At 34.8% G+C, this 25,187-nt stretch overlaps 1 protein-coding gene across 2 annotated transcripts in view; it reads right to left on the reverse strand.

Moving 5' to 3' along the window:
* Positions 1-4,297: 4,297 nt before the first annotated feature.
* LOC121419386 (MAGUK p55 subfamily member 5-like) overlaps positions 4,298-25,187 on the reverse strand; it is a 53,563-nt gene continuing 32,673 nt past the window's right edge. For both annotated transcript variants that reach the window (XM_041613840.1, XM_041613841.1), the window contains 13 exons: positions 19,864-20,669; positions 17,749-17,878; positions 16,987-17,195; positions 16,473-16,547; positions 15,687-15,827; positions 14,931-15,092; positions 14,247-14,330; positions 13,668-13,867; positions 13,020-13,153; positions 12,640-12,798; positions 11,577-11,779; positions 6,622-6,732; positions 4,298-5,977 (listed from right to left, as the gene is read on the reverse strand). In XM_041613840.1, coding sequence (XP_041469774.1) covers positions 5,801-5,977; positions 6,622-6,732; positions 11,577-11,779; positions 12,640-12,798; positions 13,020-13,153; positions 13,668-13,867; positions 14,247-14,330; positions 14,931-15,092; positions 15,687-15,827; positions 16,473-16,547; positions 16,987-17,195; positions 17,749-17,878; positions 19,864-20,669 — 2,591 coding nt within the window. In that variant the 3' untranslated portion in view covers positions 4,298-5,800. The remainder of the gene's footprint in view (positions 5,978-6,621; positions 6,733-11,576; positions 11,780-12,639; positions 12,799-13,019; positions 13,154-13,667; positions 13,868-14,246; positions 14,331-14,930; positions 15,093-15,686; positions 15,828-16,472; positions 16,548-16,986; positions 17,196-17,748; positions 17,879-19,863; positions 20,670-25,187) is intronic.

Genomic DNA, 25,187 nt, shown 5'->3' on the forward strand with positions numbered 1-25,187 from the left:
GAATACAGAAAAGGTAAGGTATATCTAATTTGGGGGTTACACATGTGTTGTATATGCATTATATATGAATATATCTTGTTGCTGAAACATAAAAAACAAAGTGAGGGTGGGCACAATTTTTTTTCTTCAAAGAAACAAATTGTTTCATTATTTAATCTTTGTTATTTTAATAGTAATTAATTTCTAAGTAATTCAAAGAAATAAAAATATGTCAGAATGATAAATAAGCATTTTCCTCTTTATTGCAGCATTAAACCTAAGATAAACTGAATATATATAATAATGTCAGGAGTGTAAGGATAAACAACCAAATAGTTAGTCTTTTAATGTCTGAAAAGCTTATTAGTGCATAATATCAAGATGTCTGACCACAAAATTGCATCAGAACTGATCAAGAAAATTTGAATTAATGTCTGAACAAGAAGCGGGGAATATTTTCTTTAAAAATGAATAAATTAAGAGGATCAAGTGATATAGGCAAGTCTATTTATGAAATATATTTAACATTTTGTAATATTGTACCAAGAGGAGTGTTCTCATGATTATTGTTTTGGAACATAGCTATTTAAAACACATCATTCCTAATTCATTCAAAGTGTTGAGATAATGTATTCACAGGCTGAATAGAACATTGTATATTGTGTAATTTTACACAGAATATGCTTGCGAATTGTGTTAAAACTCAAGCATATTCAACATTTAGGGCCTGCACTTCGCTTTCTTCCTTCAATAGAAATAAAACAATTATGTAAGATTTTTTTTTTCTAACAGAAGTAGAATAACCAAATTCTAAGTGAAATGTTATACCACCAATCTTCCATTAAAAATCATAATTTCTGGAATGGAATAAAGTAATATGGATATTTAAATACAAGCTGAATATTAATCAGATACCCCAACCTTTAAGACACAAGAATTGGAAGTCAAATTCATACATTTTCAGTTTCTTTACCATTTTTTTTACAAATGAACTAAATTATCAAAAGCTGGGCACACATACTGAGTGAAAATGATTAGAACCTTCTTATTACATCAGAGAAAGTATGTAAAAACTGAAGTCTAAAAAAATGAATAAATAGTTCACAAGATATTTTAGACAAACAGAAATCATACTGCTAAAGAAGCTTGCCCTCAATCAAAAATAACAGCAGAAAATTTTGAGAAAAATAATTCTAAAAGATTGACATTAATTGATCAAAATATAATAAATCACATGTGAGCCTATGCCATATAAAGCACATGAATGGTGTTTTTATTCAGTACATAATGAATACATATTATTTTTAGAGATATATATGAAATAACGTGTCTGATTAAACATTCATGCACAGGTAAAAAACAAAACAAAAAACAATGGCACTTTTAGTAATTTATGGTACACATGATATAGGAGAGCAGCCAGCATGTAAAATCACAAACCATGAATAAATGTCATATGCCTTACTGTTACTGCATGATGTATTCTTTGTCAAACATAAAACAAAGTGTTTCTCTCATTTTAATGCTTACATGAGCACCAACTTGAGATCAAGAGGACTTCCCTTAAAAATCAAGTCCACCCAAACCAGCAAACATTTCAATGTTTTAAAATTCAAATGTAAAATGATAAAATCTCTCTGTTCAAGTTACAAAGATGATTTTGGATATTGCTGCAAAAGTAGAATACACTGTGTTTTGAATTTCCAGAAAATGTAAAAAGAGAAAACCAAACAGGTTTGAATACAAACTACATTGTGTTAAATAAGTGAGAGTAATTAAAAAATCATTTCACATATTCAATTGAGCCTAATGTTAGGGTGTACTTTGACTGAATTGAGAGTAGAATTGTAGGTGAAGTCTTATTCATGAGGGCAATATACCAGAGCAAATTAAAAGAGAAAATAACTTACAGAAATAATCTTGATAGAAATTTCTGAAATTTGAATATATTTTAGTGAAAAGCTTCGATTATAAAAGTAATAGATCTGATGATGCACTTTGATATACAATTTTCATTCCTACTCAGGCACTTCACAAAGAAATCCTCTTTTTGTAGCAAAAAAAGCATTTACAGTATCAACAAATTCTTCATTCCTTCTTTTTGGTGCTCAGTCCTGAATACTTCATTTTCCTATTCCAAAACCTGTAGACTACGTGATTGGGTACCAGTAGCCAATAGGTAGAAGATAATACACACAAAAGCAACAAAAATATATATATATCAAAAAAAGAAAAGAAAAAAGGGAGATACATAATGTAATCTTTGTTTATGAGAAACAAGACAAAAAATATCTTGCGTATAAGAGTTCCTTGATGTGTATAATCTTGCATATAGATAAATGACTAATTTTATACAACCCCCTAACTCTTCAAATGCAAATATATGATAACATATCAAGAATCCCAATCACTAATTGTAATCATCATGTAGATTTCCCTATTCAATCTTGTACTGGTCCATACCTAATAGTACCAAACAACACATCTTTATTGAGTTTCATATCAATAGAATAGAAAATGTATAATATATTTATGTATATATTTATATATATAAAACCTATAAAATTATTGAACATTACAAGAAGTATTCACATATGTTACAATCAAAGTAAATTCTAAATATCTATCCTCCTCTCTCCCGCCTTCAGATGATATATATCATGAAGATAATGAACCACAATGGATAAGGAATATAGAAGTCTCTGTCCGTTAGGGAGGGCATTTGAAATCATATATACACATAAAGACAGTTGAATGGGGGGGGGGGGGAAGCATGACTGCAAAATTTGAAATAAAATATTTTGAAAAATCTTGTTAAGAATTACTTGATAGCCAAAGAAATAAAGGAGATGAGCTTTGGAGTGCTGAATGATATTTGCATCGTACCGGGTATTCACCTAACTAGGTGTAGATTGGCAAGGTATAAATACCCCCCTTGCCAAAGAATGCTATTACCTTGGTGGGATTTGAACCCCTGACCCTCTGATGTGAGAGTCAGAATCACTGCATCCAAACACAAGAATGAATCATTTCAAGCCTTATTTGATAAGATTTGAATCTTCAAATTGGCAATGATTATTTCTTTCTGAGATTGATAAAGTATTAGAAAGTGATAAATGTGCCATTTTGTACCTGATACATCCTGGTTCCCAATTCAACCCTCTTGATGCAACTTACTTCTGCGTTATTATTTACACGCTGTTATTCAAAATATATTTGATTTCTGTACAAGCTAAGGTAAATAATGGAATAATATAACTGGGCATTAAAGGAAATTTAGATTGAGGATAAAGGGATATACAGGTATTTACATAAAAAACACAAATGAAGAATATGTTGAATAGCAAACATTAGTGATAAGACATACACAGAGAAATGCTTAATAATCTTGGCTTACCCCAGAGATAAAAGTTGACAACTGATTTTATATGAGAACTGCATGGAAGACTAAATCACAGCTCATTTCAAGTTTTATCTAGATACATCATACCATTTCTTTGGGAAGATTTAGGAGTATTTCTCTTCTCTCTGGCAAGCGTTATCACCAGAAAGTTGAGAATGTTTTTCTACAATAACTCATTTCATATTGCTAGTATATTGATAACCGTCATGTAATTAAATGATAAAAAGCAGTGAGTCTTCAATCATACAATTGCTATTATCTGTAAAAATACAAATGGTATCTCCTGTAAAAATACAAATAGGAATGAACGTGTATTGGAAAATCAAGGAAATAAGAGGGAATGTACTGTTCTACCTGTCATTGCCTACAGCAACCAACCTCAATGTTACATGTTTGTGAGTCAGTGTGTTTTGACCAGACTTTTTTCTAAGACTGTCCAATGAATGGATTTTTAACTTTTTAACTCTCCAGAGGAGTTGTCCTCTGGAAGAACTTTCATCCAGGAAAGTTGTTCTAAGGAACCATCATCCAGAGGAGCTATCCTCTGGGGGAATCTGTCCTAGTTCTGCTGGTCATGATGCCTTGGTTCTAGAATTTCCTAGTCATTAATGAATGTGGTGTTTAACAAACATGGCAATTTTCTCAAAAAAGTTATTCTTCCTCATAATTACACCTTAAAGTCAAAATCTAAAGATCATTTATTTTTCCGATGTATTTGTAATAAATTCATTTTTAAAAAGAGGAATTCACTACCAAAATAAAGATGGTTGAAAATTTTAATATGGTCTAAAAAGGGAAGATGATTTTTTTTTTATTCATCACTATCTGAACTAGAAATAATCAATCATGCATCTATATCCGTATTGCACATTTAATTTCTAATTTCTAAAACTTTCATATATTTCATAATCTTGTCACATTTGCATAGGAGCCGACATGAAACAGAGTAACAATTTAATTTGGTTACTGGATCTATAAGCAATTTGCAGAACAAGCCATGTTTATGAATGGCATCTATTAACTTAGATATTTGACCTTGTCAAAGTTATATTGGGTCATTATGTTAAGGATGTTGACATTTCATAATTTGTGCTGTATGATAGATGATACAGGATTGCATGTCGTAGAGCTCTGTGCTAACTTGTGAACTCTGCTTCGCTGACCCGGGCTGACCAGCCAGGCATTCTTAATAATACAGTCCGGACTTGCTTCTTAAATCAGGTCAAATTTAATTGAGAATATAATCAGGGACAGGTAGGCTTGAGAGTTAGTCATATTACTTCTGATTTCAAGGTCAAGACCCTTGTTTTATGATATTTCATTTAAGAATATAATCAACATTGAAGAATGAAACCACAATTAATGAAAATCTTTGAGATTCTTGTAGTTAAAACATCATGTTGAGGTAACCTAGTAAAGTTTTCTATTTTCCATGTTCTACTTACTTAACCCTAAAAAGACTGGGCTAATTTGATGCCTTAAAGGACTCTGGGTGGGAGGCTGAATGATTCAGCCCCCCCCCCCATGAACTCAGCTGTTGACTGCATGATCAAGATGAAAATACGCATGCATGTTACTCATGGCATAATCTACAAAACTGTCTGATCAATTTTTTTTGAAAAATCTCATTATACATTAGTGTATTTGTAAGAAGTTGCTTTATGCAAGAGTGAATAAAAAATAGCAGTTTATTGAAGACAAATCAGGAATTCTCATAGCTTTTGACCCAGGAGGAAAATGACAAAGTAAGATGTCATTTCATAGTAGATCTAGAGTAGGCATATTAAAGAATCAAGTGTATTTAGACTTTCAGTTGCCACACCAAAGGGCTTGGGCTTATAGTTGTGCTGTGGTTTCATTGAACATGAAAACACACCTCTTACAGCAGTTAATGAAATACTCCAGAAGTGCATTACATGCAGCTCAACAAATAAGCTATTTTTATAGAAATTGTATATTGGACATAGTGACAATACCAACTGCATTATAAAGATGTCCAATCAAAACTCATCAGGTAAATCCAATTTAATCTGTCTCCTATCATACCTTGCTATCTCGAGATAGCAAGATACAGAAAATTTCTCAAGCAGTATGGCAATACAATACACCTGAAGCTGTGGTATTAGTTTATGATTGATATTCATTCAAGGAATGCACTCTTATCTTTGACATGCCTGAAGCATTCTAAGGCAGACAACATGGTGTTACAACTCATATCACAACAAAAATAAAATGGCTTCATAAGTGGTTATTCTGATATTACCCAAACTAAACAATAAAATAATGTTAAAATATCTGCGATCGAAGTATCATCCTTTTTCAAATCTTGTGCAATACTGGAGAAGAGGAGCTTTCCTTCAGTGATTTGAAGACTTTGAGGAAGTTTGTCATTGTCCAGACTGAATTGAAGGCAGATGATTAGCTTAACCAGTGAAGTGGTACCCACTGAGGTTGTATTTGTATCCTGTCTATTTCAGAGATCAAATCATTATAGGCACGGTCATGATCGTGATGTATGATCACATGATCAAAATAATGTCCATACATATCTTCCATCCCTCGTCCAGTGTCAATGATTTCTCTCAGTTCTTGCTCCTATCAAGATAAATCAAAAGGAGATACAATTATTGCAATAATCAACCCATAGAGGTCAACACCATAACTTTTATACCATGAAGATTTTCTGCTCTTTAAATTAGCAACAATTCTTAATTTTCTATTTATTGTCATGCATTAAAAAAAATCATATTGAGATAACACAAATCAAAATGAATAATGAATGTTAAATGTTTCTTAAGTTATCAAATTGCATTCTTAAACAGTGATTTTGTTGTTTCCATTGTATTGCCTTAGCTTAACGCTTCTTAGCTTTTTTCTATTCATTCAAATAAACTTTTTGTTGGGATGGATTTGCCATTAAAGTTAAATGGCTTTTATCTTGATCAGCACAACAAACTGCTCTGGAAATTGTAAACTTTTATCATTTATATTAGCTAAAAGGAGCTGATATTCTGTAGATTAAACTTAAAATTGTACTTTTGTTAAGATATGATTAGGGTTTAGAAAGTAGACTCCCATTATGTCAGAACAGATAGAATTTTGGGTATGTAATTCAGCACAAAAACGGATAACCAATCGAGGGTACCCAATTATTTATAAGTTACCTTAAGATTATGAATAGCCTCCTGGTAGGGATCATAATACACCTGAAAGAATCTAAAGAAAGAAGGTATAATTACCTTAAGAAGTTGACCTGCTTCTGTTCTCTGCTGTCTCAATCTATCAATGGAAGGTGGACAGATGAAGATGAAATAAGGCTTCAAACAAGACTTCTTCAGGATCTTAAGTGCCTGTAAAGACAATACATCGATCATTTCATTTGTATGTATATTGGAGAAGTTTAATCAAATAGCTTTTATGTGTATATGACAATGCATGAACTGATTTCTAAACAAACATAACAAAAAACAAAGACAAGGCATAAGCGATTTTGTGTCTCGCCCACTTGTGAAAATAACTAGAAATATCGCATCATAAGAGTCTTGCAAGTAAACTTTAACGTAGACCTCAAAACAACCTTTGACCTTTTCATGTTACCTCTGACTGCACCATGACATTCAGGTCTCCTTAACATGTCTACCACCCAAGTTTGGTTTAAAAGTGACTTACCGTTGCAGAGTTATGTGTCATAAGAGAGTCTTGCATGTAAACTTTAACGTAGACCTCAAATAACCTTTGACCTTTCCATGTTACCTCCGACTGCACCATGACATTCAGGTCTCCTTAACATGTCTACCACCCAAGTTTGGTTTAAAAGTGACTTACCGTTGCAGAGTTATGTGTCATAAGAGAGTCTTGCATGTAAACTTTAACGTAGACCTCAAAATAACCTTTGACCTTTCCATGTTACCTCTGACTGCACCATGACATTCAGGTCTCCTTAACATGTCTACCACCCAAGTTTGGTTTAAAAGTGACTTACCGTTGCAGAGTTATGTGTCATAAGAGAGTCTTGAATGTAAACTTTAACTTTGACCTCAAAATAACCTTTGACCTTACCATGTGACCTCTGACTGCAGCATAACATGCAGGTCCCCTAAGTCCATCTACCATCCAAGTTTGGTTGAAAAGTGACTTACGGATGCAGAGTTATGTGTCATAAGTGAGTCTTGAATGTAAACTTTAATGTTGACCTCAAAATGACCTTTTAACCTTACCATGTCACCTCCGAATGCAGTACAACTACAACCCAAGTTTGGGTGAAAAGTGACTTATGGTTGACTCTATGACCCAAGTTTGGGTAAAAAGAGACGGTTGCAGAGTTATGTGTCACAAGAGACTCTTGCACGTAAACAATGAAATTGACCTAAAATGACCTTTGACATTACCATGTGACCTCCGACTGCAGCATAGCACGCAGGTCTCATAAGTACCTCTACAACCCAAGTTTGGGTGAAAAGTGACTTATGGTTGAAGAGTTATGTGTCATAAAGTTTGTGACGGACAGACAGCATTTGGATCCTTTACGTCTCGCCTTCACCTCTGGTGAGCGAGACCAAGGTCCAAATATTAATACCTCAGGAGAGTAGTCTAGAATAAGTAGAAATACAATTGAATGTGAGGAACATTACACAATGGGAACACCATGACTTTAAACATGGTCACAATGTTTCTGACACATTCAAATAATGTGTCTTGCTTCTTTAATCCATGATAAATATCATGAGCATTGGGCATAGACTGAGGAAGTAGTTTGCTTTGGATTTTCTGATTTATTGCCCAAAGTCATAATACCACGGCAGTGCAGTATCCGACACATTGTAGCTATTCTTGCATACATGAAATCTGAATTTCTTGCGTTGAAATACCGTTTTAGGAACCCAAAATATATCGTTTCAAAGATGAAAGTGATATCTGGGGCCCGTCTTACAAAGAGTTGCGATTGATCTGATCAATCGCAACTATGGATGGCAAGCAACATCAACACATAAAATGCATGTTTTTTCAAAAAAATCTAGATATGATGTATACTTATAAATTCATCAATTACTTGACAATTTGGCATGTTCTCCTTTCTTTACAATGGACATTTTGCAAATTTCCTGTAGAAAGTTATGACACTGTTGGATTTCCAGAGTTATGATTGATTGGATCAATCGTATCTCTTTGTAAGATGGGGCCCTGGATTGATTTTATAGCAAAAGGCACACGTCAAATGAATTGAACTGATTAAAGATCAAACTCATTTTCTAATATTAGCACTTTTTAACTACCAAAATATGTTTTACATTATTATGAAAGCTATTACTTGACAAAATTCCATAAAATATTAAACTATGGGCATAATCAAGACAAATTCAAATAAAGCACTTTCACGAACATTGAGCTGGTTGAAATAGCTAAAACAATTCAGAACAACTCAGCCCAAGCTTGAAAAAGCTGGGCCGAGTTGTTCTGAACCTCATAGCAGATCATGCTTGGTAAAACATTTGACCATAACAACAGAGCATGCCAAACACCAAAAAGTCACACTATAGTTGCCCATTTTGGAATTCTATGGGGGGGGGGGGGTTGGAACATGGTTTGAAACTAAACTTTTTCAGGATTTTTCAGGGAAGATAGAAAATCTCCTCTAATTTGAAATGTTTTCAGGGGAAAATATGCTCAATGGCCCGCACATTGATTATTTCCTGAAAATTTGTAAATGTGCATATGGTACAGATGACCACTTTATAAAAGGGGGTGGGAGGGGATTGGTATTGCATTGCACTTATATTATCCAGAGTAATATATCAACCCTCATTTTATTGTGAAAGTTCTATCTCTTGCTGTGATAGTTAATACCTGCCCCATTATCATGTATTTAGGTAACGGACAGAATGCATTTACTTCACTTGTTGAAAAGAGTATGCAGAAATGCCACTGGAAGTATTACAAATTTGAAATTAATGTGCATGGGAGCAGAGAAAATGGTAGGGGTGGGAGGGGTCCCACCCAAGGCATGAATTTTGTTTGCTTGTTTTCAGAAAAGAATTATGGCTTTAGTGCATCAGACTAAAAATTTTAAATAGACTCTACTGATTCTCAAACATAAACCAACAAAGGATACACATTAATAACTTAATCTCATTGGTCTTTTAACTTGTGAAAATGCTTTAAAGTGGCAATATAAAGATTGACATGCATTTCATCTTGAGTCAAAATTCAATCACATCCATATGACAGCATGCAGATACTTGCAGACAAATATGAACAAAAAATGCTTGACTTATTAAAAAATGATTAACGAGGGCTTTCATTTCACATGCATTCTAATCTAATAAATGAATTCTCACAACTCAACCATTTCAATATCTTGTGCATACTTTATAGATTCTGAAATCCATATTTCATAATAGGACAAAATACATTTTAAAGATAGTGTCCATGAATGTAGAACATGCTAAATTTTGACAAAACAATGAATGAAACAGGAAAGCTGCTCTGAGATATGAATATTGGCTTTATGGCAGGATTTCTGATAATAGACATGGTATAGACATTTGATAAGGTGCTTTTTATCAATCAGGTATGAATATTCTGCTGCTGCATGAAGTCCATTCCAACCAACCTCAAAAACATTCCGAGCCTTTTTTATTTTTATTTCACAAAATTGCTAGACAAGAGAGCATACACAGGCCAATACAAGAAAAAACAAAAAGGCAGATGCATATGAGTAAACATTGAATACACACACCCGTTGGACAGGCCCTCGCCTGTACATGCATTCTCTAATTTCCGTAGGCTGGTGGCAGAGAGAATGAAAAAACAAAATATTATTGATGTTAATAATGATGAACTGGGTGGTGAAGTATTACATCATGTTTATACAGAATTTAATTATTAACACAAACATGCAGTTGGAAGGAATTAGTCATACAAAGAAATATGTTATTAAAGCATAAAGCATTTTGGTTGATATGTTTTCTAAGACTGGATTTTTAACCCTAATAAGATGGGGGGGGGCTGTTTCAGCCCCACCCCCGACATTTTTTTTGGATAAATCTGCTGCACAAAATTTTTTGACATCGCTCACTGAATTTTTATTTTCAAGTCTCACGCAACTTTTGAGACCAAATTTAAGACCCCCGAACACGCGGTTCCGAAATTATGCAACATTTGCTAAGTGCATGTAGACCCCAAATTGCTCAAAAACGTGAATTTGCGTACAAATCCAATGCAAATAGTGTTTTGAGCCAAAATTCATAAGTGTATCAATATTTTACTGATAAAAATCAATTAATTTCATCTTGCTTATAGTCAAATAAAGTCCCGTGCAATTAACATTGAAAAAACAATAAAAAACAAAAAGTAAAGAAATACATAAGAAATTTAGAAAACAATAAAATACATAAGAAATAAATGTGATGTTGAATTTTTTTACAGTAAATTTGATCAGATTCCTATTAAGACTCTGTGAATAAAAAAATTAGCATTTTATGGGCATTATTTAATTGATTGGAGCAAATTGTTGATTTTACGCATAAATTAACAATGAGATTTTTTGCAGAATTTGATCTTATACTTTTGTAGATTATGCTTTGGGTAACGCGCGTGCCAATTTTTTTTGGGATTGCACGATAGATGGCAGAGATCATAAGGGGGGGCTGAATCAGCCCCCCCCCAGTCTTCGTAGGTGTCAAAATAGCCCAGTCAATTTAGGGTTAATATCCATACTTCCCAAAAGTGTATTGCAACACATATCAACTGGAGGAGAGGTTAATCTATTCTTTTCCACTCACAATATGCTTTACAGAATGAAGCAATGATTAAGCATCTTTGCAAGTTAATTTGTGTATTATTGGTAATATGTCTCTACTGGAAATGTATTAGTGTAGGAGTATTGAACCAAGTGTTTGGTATGGTACCATAACATGCATATAGACAAATAATTTTGTGCTTAAATGATATTAAATCTCTACATTAATTTTTATTGATCAAACACAAAAATGTTCTCTCATGAATGTAACATGCAGGTGTGGTGACATTATACAAACCATCTCTAACCAAGGGTTAAGAAGCAAAGGACTTTCTATATGCATCTTGGTGTATCCACACTCATTGTTTGAAATGAGCCACTAAAACAAAAACACACGCACCAAAACCCAAGAACTATCTTAAATTAAAGAGTACTTTTTGATTCTGTAAATTTTACCTGAGCATGAAGATTTAGAAGACAGATCTTAGACTCGTCGATAACAGCTTGAATAGAATCCAATGATGTACCATAGAGGTTTCCTTCATAATCTCCATACTCTACAAACTTATTAGCTGCAACATCCTGTTCAAAACGTGTTTTACTGATGAAGTGGTAGTCAACACCGTTGATTTCATGCTCTTTCATCACTCTTGTAGTATCTGAAAAGAGAGATTTATGCAGAGAAATACAAATGTAGCACACACACAATACACACCCATTACATGCGTGAATTGACTGAAAAAAAAATATAATCTGATATCAAGTTTTGGACCCTAAATCAAATGGATGGGGAGGCGTGCTTGAGACCCATCCCCTCGCATGAAATTAATGATTGCACAATCCGACATATCAGAGCTGAAGAAAATTGCAAATATGTCATTAGTCCCGAGTCACAGACGAAACTGCTGTTTCGATTAACTGACCCTGGACAAAGACACTTCACTGTCATGAAGAGTTTGTGACAATAGTTTCTCAATGTTCCACAAAGCGTCTACGTAGCTGTTACAAAAACTCCCAAATAAAAGAGGAATGGTCATTTATACTGGCTGCTATAGAGTGCAATTGGGGGACTGCTGGTGAGTGCTGAGTATGTGAGCAAAATTTGAGTGGATTTATTATTAGTGAAAGCCACATCTGAGGAAATTGAGCATGACAGGGAGATTTCAACAAAGTAAATTAGATATGACATATATTTCATTCAAACAGTGTAGTAGGTTTCACAGTACACCATGTGTCTTTCTTGGGCGAGTGTTGGTCCTGAAAAGGACCACCTAAACTCGACGTTTTGACAAATGTGCTCTTGTCATCTTCAGGAGAATGAGCAAAGTTTGATAAAGCAGGCCTTATATACTCTTTCAAGGTGCCGTATGCACAGTGCCTTGCAGGGTACATGTCTCATTCAAACAATATTTACTAAATAAAAACCTTCAGTGGACCTATCAAATAATTGATGTATTTATAATGTTTAAAGTTCTTTTTTTTCACCCAAATCATCTGATTTTCGTTGATTTTTACTTACGAGGTACAGCTGCCTTGAATCTTCTATCTGATTCCAATAATCTTTGTTTGAGTTCTTGTCTTCCAACATGTGGAGGTCCAATCAGTACAATGGGTCTCTTTCTATGAGGTTCAGGTTGATACATACCTACCTCCTCATACGTTAGTGGCTCATCAATATCTACATCATTACAAATACAATTGGAAAAAGAAATTTTTATTCATAACTATGATAATGAATGAACAAAATTAAATTCTATTCATATCTGATAATGAAATGAACAAATGTTTGATTTACAGATAGAGTATTTTGCTGAAAGAGAGCTAACATTTACAAATAGCAAACACACTATGAAGAGGTATTAGGTAAAAAAATGTTACACGTAATATATGGAAACTTACCGTTTCGGTCGTTGTACATATTTTTCTTCTTTTTCTTTTTCTTGTTATTTTTCCCTCTACAGCTACAAAGGAGAGATGCTTTTTGTGGTTTTTGATCTTCATCATCATTTGATGGTTCCTTCATTGCTTCTCGTCTGTGAATCAAATAATTAACTTAGTTAGGATGATGAAAAATAGTCCTTTAATACATTTTGCATATTTAATGTTGATCCCTCAAATGAGACCAAAAAACAAAATGATTGAAAAGAAAACAATGATCTTTAACTTTTACAGTTGATACTCAAGAATCTATACCAATCCTTGTCACTCCTCTATGCATAGTTGGATCAGGTTTGTACTTGATCTGTCAATTATTCACTTATTGCAAGAATGGCAATGGGACAAACAAAACATAATGCCTCCTGTAGACAACTACCCATAGTGAGAAGGGGCATTAAAACAGGATATTGTACCCTTTTTCAAATGACTGCTTTCATTTAAAAATATCAAATGTGCAATTAGAATACAGGTAGCAGAAGAGGTAATATATACAGCTAACCAATCAATCAGTGGTGGAGTTAAAATCTTTTTCTCTCCCCCCCACCCCCATTCAAAAACAAACCGAATCTAATGTATCATAGTAATAAGGTATGTTGTTGATAAACTCACTGATTTTGGAAAGCTTTGCTTGGTACAAGGCCAGCCAATGATTGGTCTTCATCACCTTCTCTGAATGCTTGCCACCAGTTAGAATCATCAGCATTAATAATGTGTAAGATATCACCTTTGATGAATGATAAACCAAGCTCACGACATGGAATGTACATATCATCCTCAGGATCATAGTCAAAGTTGGCTCTCATGTGCATCTAAAGAAAAAACAATAAAATTGTGTCATATGCATCGAAAGATAAATGACAAAATTGTGTCATATGCATTGAAAGATAAATGACAAAATTGTGTCATATGGATCTAAAGAAAAACAGCAAAATTGTGTCATGTGCATCTAAAGATAAACGAGTTATGCCATACGGATCTGCTAATAAACAACAAATTGTATCATATGCATGTACAGATAAACAACATATAATTCAGCTAAAGATACACAACCAATTCAAACCATGATAAAGAAACCATTATAATGATACCAAATACTAGTACTCTATTGATTGGAGTAGTGGCAAATCCTTAGAATCAAAACTTGTAAGATGGCAGCCATGCATATTAATGAATGATGATATTTCTTACCAGTACAGTATTAGCAGTTGGTGGATGGTCTACATCGGCTTGTGATGGCACTATAAGGAATGTCATGGTACCAGTTTGATTCGCCTGTTGACAAAAAAACAAATAACTATTCATCTCTTACTCTACAAGTCAACGGTCAATAGAAATAGTGTTAATATTCTTCTAGAACATGAGCAAACTTGTGGCAGCCAAGCTTACCCTGTGCACAACTATTGATTTGGTCAATAAAAAAAAATATATCTTCACCATGTCATGAAGCAACTTAAACATTTGATCATAATTATGTAGAAGAGCCATGGTGTAGTATTTCAGACAAACAGAGGGTCATGCGTTGGAGTCCAACAGCGGTCTAGCGTCCTTTGGCAAGGCGGTAATCCACACTTCACCACTCTCGACCCAGGTGCTAAATGGGTACCCGGTAGGATGCGAAAGATATTGTATGTTTGATTTTACCAGCGCCATAATGAGGCTGCGATAAATGCAAGGAATGCTCCCCAGGGAGTGGAAATTGTGCACTTTTTGTGTGGGATTGAAATGAATCCAATGACCGGGGTAATAATGTGCTGTAACGAGCTATGAGCCATTCTGGAAAAAGCGCTTTATAAAAATTGGCTATTATTATCATCAGAATAGCAATGATGGAATAGATATCTCACTTATTATGAATAGTTATGAATGACATACCATGAGGTCTGATAGTTCATTAACTGATTTGCCAGTGACGATCTCATTATTGATTTGTAAGATCTCATCTCCTTCATGTAGTAGACCGCTCTTCTCTGCCATTCCACCTTTGATGATACGACCAATAATGATAGATTCATTCTCATTCAGGATTGTTGCACCCTAAATATAAACAAATTACAAGACACAACATATTTATTCACCTTTTCTCTCCTCCCAATTAAGAAATAAATATATATCACTATCCTCATTTGATACTCATTTCATGTGTAGTGTAGTAATTAAATATTGGCAAGGTATAATGGTGATGATGATACAGATGGTGGTGATGATCATGGTGACGATAATAATATTGATGGTGATGATGTTGATGATGATGGTAATACTGATGGTGGTGACAGTAACAGTGACAATGGTTGATAATGGTGGATGTGGTGATGAAAGTAATCATGACCCAGCACAGAACTTCTGTGAGACATGCCCTTAAACACTTATCTCTTCACTACAGTCTATCAATATCAGCCAATTTACATTGATTTTTTATAAGGATATGTGCACAAAAACTTGTCCTATCAATTATTAAATAAAAATACAAAAGCTCCAACAGATTATTCAGAAGTTGTAAAGCAAAGAATGTCACATCAAGATTCAATCTACCACCTCACAATATATCACTAGCTTTCCACAGGAGGAGAAAAATAATCAGACACAATAACAATAAAAGTTGTGTTTTAATTTGTTGATGGCTGTACTCACCAATGGTTCACCCGTCTTCTCAATCCTGACAATCTTAACTGAATCTTCAACATCATCAGGTAGCTCAATATCATGATATACATCATTAGGTAATTCACCAGGGTCAGGGTTGGCTACATTGTCATGTGCTCGCAAAAGACCCTACAAACAGAATATATAAATATGAAAACCAGTCACTTCGGACCGGTGTAAATACATGCAGTCAGTGAAAGTGATGGGACAAATGGATCACTTCATGGAGAAAAGTGTTTCATCCAATGACACCACAAGCCTAAGGTCATTAGGTTATACTTGATATTTCACACAGGGAACAATCAAATTATACTTTGTAGGAATAAAAGGTAGCATATTTCCCAAATAAATTAAACTAAACTGAAGTTACCATCATTATATGATGAAAATCATAAACCAGCACTAAAATGACAGATGATTCGTGGAGATAGTAGTAACTGCTCTGTAATGGGCAAAATGAGCAAGGCATCCGATAAGTAGATGAGTCTTTTTCCACGCAATGAATCATGCATGTGTCCACTTGCTCTTATTTGTGTTGGTAGTTTTATTTTAGCATACTTGGTGTGGATCATTTCACAATGTTTGGCCTACTTAACCTACAATATGTCAAAAAATAAAAAATCCTTCTCTGTGATATGAGAGCAATTAATCTAGACTTTCTCTGGATATCATTTTAACTGGAAGTATTCAACTTTAGCTATAAATTTACATATCATAATTTTTTTAATTGGGTCCATGTATAATAAAGAAATAAGAGGGAGTGAGTGATATTACCCTTAGAAGAGGATTGGAAAGCAATCTCCTGAGCTCATCGGCTTCTCCTTTAGAACCTCTTGCACTGTATGCAATCTATTTAGAGATAAACCAACAAGAAAAATCATTAGATGTAAAAAAATATATTACAAATATATAGTTTTCAACCATCAAATCAACATTTGCACAGGGGACTCAGGGCTGACATTTTAGGGCCTGAAATCTGTGACTATGGATGACTTTATTAGTCGGGAACTAGGTAAAACAGGGAGATAAATGTATCTATTATTATTGTTTTTGTGATATGTTTCATTACATGATCTTTCATGATATTTGACAGGGAATTAAAACTTTCACTAGTGGAATGCCTCTGGGATTCTTGCCTGCATTATGCAGTTCAATACAGAAGCAGTGTCAAGTGCTCATCAAATTTGTGGTACCTGTTAACCATTATATCCAAGCATAACATGATACTGACAGGTGAGACAAAATGAAACTCAAGATTTAATAAAATGTTAATACATGCTTTTATTACCTCTACCGCTAGTGTTTCACTGTTGGCTGCAACTGGCAGAGGGGGTGACTTTGATAATTGTAATTCTCCTACTGTATGTTGGATACCAACTGCATGCTGTACATCTGAGTTGTGGAAGAACTGTTGTATGAAGTTTAAATCCTCCCTATCCTGAGGACTACCAAGCTTACTCTGTGCAATGGCTAGAGTAGCAAAGAGATCTTGGAGGTCTAGAATAAAAATTAAAAGAGAGCAATGTAATGATTCATAAGACTACACCAGGGCAGGTATTGCATTGAAAGGTATAAGAATAAGACAAGTTGGTCAAGCATATTAAGCCTTTTGATGCAAAAACTGCTTAACCTTGTATTTCTTTTGTGTAGGATATCATGAGCTCTTGTGACCCTGCTGACTCTTGTAAAGAGGTAATTAGTAAAGCTAAACATCTTTCAGGAAATGCTTTGACTAAACCCCCAAAAAGGGAAAACTCATCAGGATAACACCTGAGAAATTATTTTGAGTTCAGTTCATTTAGACAAAACATCAGATACAAAGCAAATGAAAACAAATACATAAGGACTAATTGATATTGACCAATCATCCAAATGGTCATTTGGATGATAAAATATTGCAGACATACAAAAATAAGCATAATTGCGAGTATTTTTTAGTGAGTGACAGATCATTGCATGTGAATTGAAAAGTAGAAGAGAACTGGCATTTCATTCATTGTTCGATGTTTCCTGACCTAAACAAACCCTAAACCTGATCCTGCACACTCACTCAATATCTTTTTTGGAGGAGGCTGCCCTGGTGTAGAGTACTGTCTGGAAGTGCCTGCATCTTCAAAAAGTGGATTATCACTGACTGGCTCTAATGAAATGCTGCCCTGGCTGTTATTCTGACTGGAGTTCTGCAAATCATCAAAATAAAGAAAATCATTTTAAAAGGGTGATTCCTTGTGTGTTGTGGATTTTCTACCAAAAATAGTAAAAATGTATGCTTCCACCATTTTCAGATCAAGAATATATTACACAAATAACTTCTTAAATTTGCAAATGACCTCTGAGACCTTTGACCTTGTGATCCCATATCTATCCAGATCTATGAACATTGTTTTCTAACAAATCTTCATTTATAGCCAATAAGAAATGATTTCAGGGGCCTGTTGCATAAAACTTTTTACCTGAGAAAACTCTGGTAAAAACTGAAAACTAAGGTTAGTCTGATTTCTGCCATTGACTTTTACACAGGGCAAAAACTCCGGTAAAAACAACCTGAGTTTTCTCAGGTAAAAAGTTTTATGCAACAGGGCCCAGGTATCATATGACCGCTGTGACCTTCTGCTATGCCTTTGACTTCATGACCCTTGTAGATCATCATACATTCTATCTGCATACATAGACCCAAGATTGAACCTGAACCCTTATTGGGGGTTATCAGATCAAAAGCAATCATCATCAGTTGTGCTAAGTGTTTTTGGAATTTGAATTTTTAATTTGGAAAACAATAACATAAAATCTTGTCTACAAAAGAACACATTCAAACTCAATTCCATCCACATAGAATGATGTCTTATAATTCAGGTGATTGTGAAGCCAAGAAATCCTGCTATCAGGAATTATGAATTTGAGTATTTTCCTGAAGTAAAATCTAAAAATTTTGAATTCTGAATCTTCACAGCTTTCCAATACAGTCCGACCTCTCTTATCCGGACACGTTGGGACCAGCACCAATCCGGATAAGGGATTTATCCGGATCTGGGAGACCCAATATAAAATACATGCAGCTGCGCTGCCGGCTGCCTCCCCAGGCCACCGGCAGTAGCTACACTATTGTAGTGGGCGTATGGTACATATTCACTGCAGTGTCAGTGCAAATTATAGGCAGTTTTTTCATGGAAATGAAAGCAATCGATGTCCAAAACTCTTGGATAATTTACCTGCTAAAATGACTGAGGTATACATCGAGCATACCTCGAAAGAAAGAGAATGACTCGATGAAACCAAGTTTTACAATTAGATCATCGCGGCGGGTATCGCAGCTTCGCAATGTCAGCCATTGTTACACTGACTGTAGGCTCAAACATGATAGATGGCGCTGTCCGTATTGAGGCCTAAAGTTAGCTAGCAAGACATGTGTTGTTTTTCCCGCGAAGCAAAAAGAGAAACGTGATTAAATGTTTGCGCTGCACCCTGATTTACTGGAAATTATCATTCCTAAAGTTCTTTTGGTGATTTGGGTGAGATATTTTCATGAAAAATATGTTTGGTGTTGGGTGACTATGTTGGGAAATATATGTAATCCAAGTGAGATTACGTATAGGATTGAGTTTAGATGGAAATCTCATTTCCTCACGTACCGGTACTACATTGAAAAAAAAAAATCTCGGCAAGTGTGCGTCCGGATAATAGAGAGATCCGGATAAGGGGAGGCCGGATGAGAGAGGTCGGACTGTAGTTGTTTCGACTTCTTTATGACCTATTATCTGTGTGTTTCACTCCACTTACGATGAATGGCCAAAATGAAGACACTACTGGTGAACATTTATACATGGTCAATCATTTGCATTTCAGTTAATGATACAATGATTTTTCCCCTTTAGAAGTGGAATGTAGGTCATGAATAGAGTGTAGTTAATTCACTGCCAGTGCAAATTTAATACAGAGCAAAGAAAGTGCACACACTAGGGTAAAACTTAACCGAAATGCCTCCAAGAGCCCGAGAAAAGCTTTTAAAAGCCCCTGGTATTCACATGGGATCAAATGTCAACTGAAATACAATGTAGTAAATTTTGGCTGGTGAGCTTAAAAGAAGTAGCCCCATAAATTTTCATATAAATTGTTCTACACTGTGCACATGTAAGGCAGACATATCATTATTAAAATATGTTCTTACCTGCTGTATTGTAACACCATATTTGCTTGTTCCTGTTTGCTTATAACTCAGGTTATTGTTCTGTTTGGAGTTTGGGATCAAGTCTGTGCCATTGGTCAAAGTATGTCCATTAACTTTTACACTGGCTGTTGATTGAACAGGTGGATCTTTCATACCACTTGCTGCCACAAAATCTGCTGGACAGTCCACCCCCATCTCACGTTGGGGGCGTGATCCGACATGGACAGCCACACTTGGTTCTGGCATTGTGTTCTTTTGCCAAGTTCTGTTAGTTGGCAATGAGGCACTTTGTACATTAGATTGGACATCAAGGTTAGCAAGGTCCACAGGGGGCGATTCCTCACCGTTGAGCACTTTTGGTTGGACTAAAGGTTCCTGGACAGGAGGAGATGTTTCATGATGTGGAGATTCTGTCTCAGGGACACTAATATCTGATTGGAATTCTAAGCTGAAGGCTAGGTTGTCGTGCCCTTCCGGTTTGTTCACTGCCTGAAAGTCTTCACCAAACAGTTGATTCAACTGGTCATGGCTGTTGCCATCCTTGGATGCCTTGGCAGAGGTTGCCGTTAGTGGAGGTTCAACATGAGATTCACTGTTCTCGGGTTCATCGTATCCATTGCTATGAGTATGGAGTTCTACATGAGTATTGTTGAAGTCTACTGGATGATTTGAGTTGTTGAGAGTTGTAAGATCTACAGGCTCCACATTATTATCAGCAGCAATCTGGGCAATCTTATCCCTTGTCTGTTGCTCAACTGCAATCACATAAGCTTGCTGTAATCGCTTTTTCTCTAGATCATCAATACCTTTATGTATAGAAAAAAAAAACAGATCAAATATCATGATTAACATCAGGTTGACGTCAGGATATATCATGAGATAATTTTTTCATATCATAGTTGTATTGATAAATGAATATACTACAATAATCTTCTTGATTTCAAGATTAAGAATTCCTTTTTTTTTCATTTGCACAGGAAAATGACAATAACAATTATTCAGTGCTCAAATGGATTGAAACCTATAACACTTTACTAGGGTTTTTGTGATTTCCTTGTTTGGACCTATTAGGCCTAAATGCTATTTCAGAAAAAGTTGTTACACATAATCTCATTGTAAATAGAATTAGAGAGCTCTGTCAAACAAAGCAGGAAATAAAATATGACGACAGAAATTTTTCAAGATCTGTAGGTTTCATCAATACAAGCTGGCATGAAAATATATAATGTCCCTATGCAATAGAAGTGAAGACAAAATGCGTAATTGAAGAGCAGAAAATCACCCAGTTTTTCTTTGTACAAACCTAGCTATAAAAAAAGCTAGCCAAATGAGCAACATGGGGGGAGGGGGGGGGGGGGAACCATACAGTGAAAACAGTAAATATAGCATGGCATGGGGAATGTCGAACGAAGAGTTAAACACTGTTCTCATTGTACGTTCTTAAACTGGCTAACTGGATTTACTGGAAACCAGTTCAAGAAACCAGTTTTGAAGATCGTTTTGCTAGCGTACCCATTTGATCACCCGAAAGTGGTTTTCAAAACCACTTCACATATTAGCAGTCTTGTTGATGTGGGAACACTCAGTGGGGTAACATCTTTCACAAGAAATTCGAAACCGCAGCATAGGCATTCCACATACAGTGTGTGGAGTAGTACGCTCAAAACATGCCAAGATCGGTTCCAAAAGAACGGTTGTGTCCTCACTTACACTAAAACCAGTTTAACGAGGCAAAGCGATCTTCAAAACTACATCGCGAGGTGGTTTTTTAACCAGTTTGGAAGATCGCTTCGACCGTTCTCATTACACGTTACACTAGTTTCCAGTAAACTACTTTTAGAACAGCAGTGAGAACCAAAACGGGGTCTTATACTACTCCATGCTAAAATTCTATGACCTGTATTAAAACAGAGATACACTGTAGGGCAACCTGGGGCCCGTTGCAGAAAGAGTTGCAATCAATCACAACTCTAAAGAGTCATGAGCAACTTGATTTTCAACCAATCAGTAGCGCGCATTTGGGACTTGCAATTGATTTTTTTGACTTGCGTTTAAATGCAACTCTTTCTGCAATGGACCCCTGGCCCTGAGGAATGACCCTAGCCACAATTTTTATCTCTCAAGCAAATACATGTAGGACTGGAGAATTTAACACAAAAATCCTGTTTTGTATGCATTTTTATTGGTTAATTATGTGGGGTTTTTCAAATGTTAAAGATGAAGAAATAAACTTTTCTTTTGTTAAAAGCAATGGTAACTTTCCCCCAGTGCTTCATCATTACAATCACTATTAAAAAATAGGCAATGAATAAAATGAATGTGTATGCTCCAAGTCCAATAGTGATTTAAAAAATGAATTTTTGATTTTACATGAAAACTCATTCTGAAATAATGAATATAAAACATCCTTGTACTTTACATTAATTATGTTTAAGAACATGATGAAGTTCGGGTGGTTTTCTTTAGGAATTGAGATAAAAGGTAGCATTTTCATGAAATTGCCGAAAGTTGAAATGTTCGGGAGAAATGGAGGCCATCTAATTCTGGTATTAAAGGGGCAACAGGTACCCCTTTATTTAAGATATGGTGCCCCTACTAGTCTGTACACTTGTAAACACACCTCATAATTTTTATAAGACTTTGACATGTTTGAGCTTTTGCTTTGTTGGCATACATGTCCATAATGTCCTGCTAGTAGAATTGTGAAGATAAATGCACAGGCAAGCTGGGCAGACTTAAAGCAATGCATCATGCATACTAACCTTTCTGACACTACACATAACATAAGTACGTATCACAACCACCAGTGGCTCTAGCTCTTTGTGCACGACCATAAATCCATAACAAGAACTGCAATACTGCCGGACTACTTTACTCAAGTACAGCAAAGATCATTCAAATATATCCAAAAAAGAGAGTAGTATGCATGTATTATCTGCAGAAGTAGCATGTAAATTATAGATCCAGCGTCCTATTATGACTGAACATGCACACAATAACACACCAGTTGTTCTGCCACAGAATTTAGTGGAGGTGGCAGCGTATGCATGATTTCACTCCCTGCTACTCAGTGTCTATTTACACCATACCCATACATTACATGTAATTCAGAGATCAGAGCACTCACAATCACAGTCTACATTTCACACTTTAGTGACAATAATACACTTCACCAACTGTACGTCGCTGAGCACTAGACCATGATCAAGATTCAGTATACAGGTGTGGTAAAATATAACATGAGCTAATCAGCCTGTACGAGCCCCATGGTACACTAAAATATCTGATCCAGACTGATTTATACATAATTTCATAAAAAAGGGCTAACACAAAGACTACATTGTGAAAATCTCAGCTCCTTACTCATTTGACCTTCCTTCTAGACCTGCATTCTTTACATTCCTTTGTGACAAGGACTACTCCATTTGTATCATGAGGGGAGAATATATTTACTTTTGTCTGTTCATACTCCCTTCCATAGAGGTCCATGGTCTGATCACTTACAAACTTTATTTTGAATTGGTTGCTCACACCTTTAATTATCCCAATAGGCTCGTATATAAAAATTCTTCTCCTTTCTTGCTGGACACTTAGAATGGGAAATGGTATGCCTAATAAAAATTATTTTATTATTATTGATATCATTATTACTATTACATTAATAGTATTATTGTTATTATAATCATCATCATTATCATTATTATTATTAATATTATCATCACCATCATCATTATCATCCTTATTATTCTTACTATAATTCTCATTATCATCATCATCATCATCATCATTATCATTATTATTTTCATCACTATTATCATTAACTTATCATTATTTACCATCGTTATCATTATAATTGATAATATCATCAAAATACAATTACCGGTACTTTAATATTCTTTTAAATAAAGGCATGTTACCAGAAATGAGTATTAAAAGACGTAATTCACATTTCTAACCTTTGGCAGATGAATAAATATCAATCATAACATGAAAATATGTTTTCAATCATTTTTTTTGTGGGAGGCAGGCTGTAACCAAAAGAACTCCAAACATATAGTTGAGGAGGTTTAACCCTATCCAGCCCCGCCTCCCCCCTCCACATTGCATTGTCATGATAACTCTGTAATGCCAAAAGATCACGCTGCGACGTTTCATGACTTTATTCCTTCAAGTCTCGCGCAACTTTTAAGACCAAATTTGATTTTATATTTAATCCTATATTTATACATGTATATTATATTCCTAAATATCACCCCCCCTGAGAATACTCTGAATTTAATTTTCTAATATCTCCAAACCACCGGATCATTATATCTCAAACAAAAAATAAATGCTTTTATGTACCATACTTTTCCAAGGCAGTGTTTTTTAAATAGCAAATGAAGACTGCCATATTTATGTCTTCATTACCACTACTTGCTAGACACTATACGATACTAGTGAGAGTAGAATGCCAGTACAGCTGATATAACATTATGTTGCTATTTTAAATATGATTATTGCAGGGAGTGTCCTATGTGTAATGTCAAGTGCATTATGCCAAAGATACATATCTATATGTGCACTGCAAGCAGCTGTATGTCATTTACATTTTATCTAATTGTTTTGCGAGTGCCAATGCACATCACTCAGAATCTTATGTTCAAGTTATGATATAAAATTGAACCTGCTTTATTATGAAAACCTCTAATTCACTTAATTAATGTTAGTGTTACTCTTTTTCATTATCAAATAACCATAATTTTTTTTTATTATAAAAAAAAAGCTTTTTCATTATAGAAAAAAGCTTTTTTGTTTTTACAGTAAATTCCATAAACAGGCACTAAACTGCCTCTAAAGTATGAAAAGAAAGGGAACAAGATTTTGTGATATCATAATGCAATTACATGTATACCATTTATTAATTTATCTATCACAGCAAACCTACATGTATCAAATTCCTCATATTGTTTTGGACATGATTTGACAAGGACAATTATCTTGCTTTATGCACAAGCAAGAGTCCATGGGCAGGGGGAGGGGGGCTGTAGAAAGTTGCACTTATATACAACTCAAAATATTACAAGCAAGTCACAAATACAGTACACCAGTCTGGATTGGTTGAAATGGAAGTTTGTTTCATGTTTTACTTGCATTTAAAGAGAAATGCCAGTAGTTGCAGTAAACACTGATTTCATGAGAAAGTCTGTAAAACTAGGCTTAATTGTCAGAATATCATTGAGGATCTAGATCTGGTAAAGTTACGTAAACGCTGAAAATGTTCACACTGAATATCACCAACAAAGACAGGCACAAATGGGACAGTGTATTATTATTGCTGGAAT

The sequence above is a fragment of the Lytechinus variegatus genome, chromosome 7 (assembly GCF_018143015.1).
Source record: "Lytechinus variegatus isolate NC3 chromosome 7, Lvar_3.0, whole genome shotgun sequence".
Taxonomy (NCBI): Eukaryota; Metazoa; Echinodermata; class Echinoidea; order Temnopleuroida; family Toxopneustidae; genus Lytechinus; species Lytechinus variegatus.